The sequence below is a fragment of the Kryptolebias marmoratus genome, linkage group LG21 (genome assembly GCF_001649575.2).
Source record: "Kryptolebias marmoratus isolate JLee-2015 linkage group LG21, ASM164957v2, whole genome shotgun sequence".
NCBI classification, from domain to species: domain Eukaryota; kingdom Metazoa; phylum Chordata; class Actinopteri; order Cyprinodontiformes; family Rivulidae; genus Kryptolebias; species Kryptolebias marmoratus.
The window spans coordinates 3,749,697-3,750,863 of NC_051450.1; the positions used below are offsets into that span (position 1 = coordinate 3,749,697).

General features: G+C 42.8%; 1 protein-coding gene across 5 annotated transcripts in view; it reads right to left on the reverse strand.

Moving 5' to 3' along the window:
• LOC108251279 (microtubule-associated protein 4) overlaps positions 1-1,167 on the reverse strand; it is a 54,233-nt gene that overhangs the window by 4,115 nt on the left and 48,951 nt on the right. For all 5 annotated transcript variants that reach the window (XM_037973181.1, XM_037973183.1, XM_037973179.1 and 2 more), the window contains one exon: positions 600-854. In XM_037973181.1, coding sequence (XP_037829109.1) covers positions 600-854 — 255 coding nt within the window. The remainder of the gene's footprint in view (positions 1-599; positions 855-1,167) is intronic.

Consider the following 1,167-nt stretch of genomic DNA (forward strand, 5'->3'; position numbering starts at 1 on the left):
GCACTCCTGGACTGCTCTCGGCGATCGTTCCACGAGTGTTGCTTTCCTCTCCTCGTCTCGCTTCCTCCCAGGTTAGTGGAACTCCCGCTTCTTGTAATTACTTCCTGGTTCGAGTACGGACTTCTGAGCTGTCCTTTCTCTCCCCAGAACGATGACCGGGGACCCCGCGGCTGCTTGTCGCTCTCGGGTTGTCAAAAAATAAAGACGTGTTAATCTTTCACTCCTGTGTTGTGGCTGAACTACCGGGTCCGCCGATTAACTCTTGTCATATATCAGGTCAATGGCTGTGTGTTAAGATACATATCACTATGACCACAGGCCAGAGATGAACAACCCTGTTTCAGACCAAAAACCAATGGCATCGCTACTCTCTGAAACCCTTTCTGAGAAAAATGGCTTTGCACTTTGCAGTGTGACTACAGCAAGCGTGCTCTGACACACTCACGCAGCCAACAGACAACTTTTCTATGAAACTGCTCTCCGCCTTCAGCCTGAATTCACTTCTAGTCCTTAATGTTTTTCTTTCTTACAAGTTGGGATTGTGCAAGAATTTATTTTTGTTACCAACACATTTAAATGTGAGAGGCCCCTACACTTACCCTGGGTGCAGCAGCACGTGTGGTTGTGGTTGTGGAGGGCTGGGATGAGGAACGGCAGGTGGAACTGAGCGGGAGCTTCTTACCAGGCCCAGCAGCTGTGGACGGGACTTTGGGTGTGGTTAGTTTTTTGTCTTTGGTGCTGATGGTCAACAGGGGTGTGGAGCATTTAGCAGTGGCTGTAGTAGAACTACAAACAGTTGTATTGCTGGGCCGGCTTTTGGCAATGTTGCCTGGTCTGGACACCCCTGTAGCAAGCTTCAACATGTGATGAACACAAACAGCAAAATACGAAGAAAAACAACAATATTATTATTAATGTAAGCAGGCTTAAACAACACAAGTAGCAACTGAGGTGAAAATAATGCTGTTAATGTGCATAAAATAACAAACAATGTGTGTATGACTTTGAATACTTACAAAGACATTTTTGATTATTTTATATCAAATATAAAAAAGGAAAACTGAACAATGGCTTAAGTAAAAACTATGTTTATGAATGAGATAAATAAAATTGTAATATTGTTTTAATGCTAGAATTCTTATTTAATTACTAAATGCTATATATATA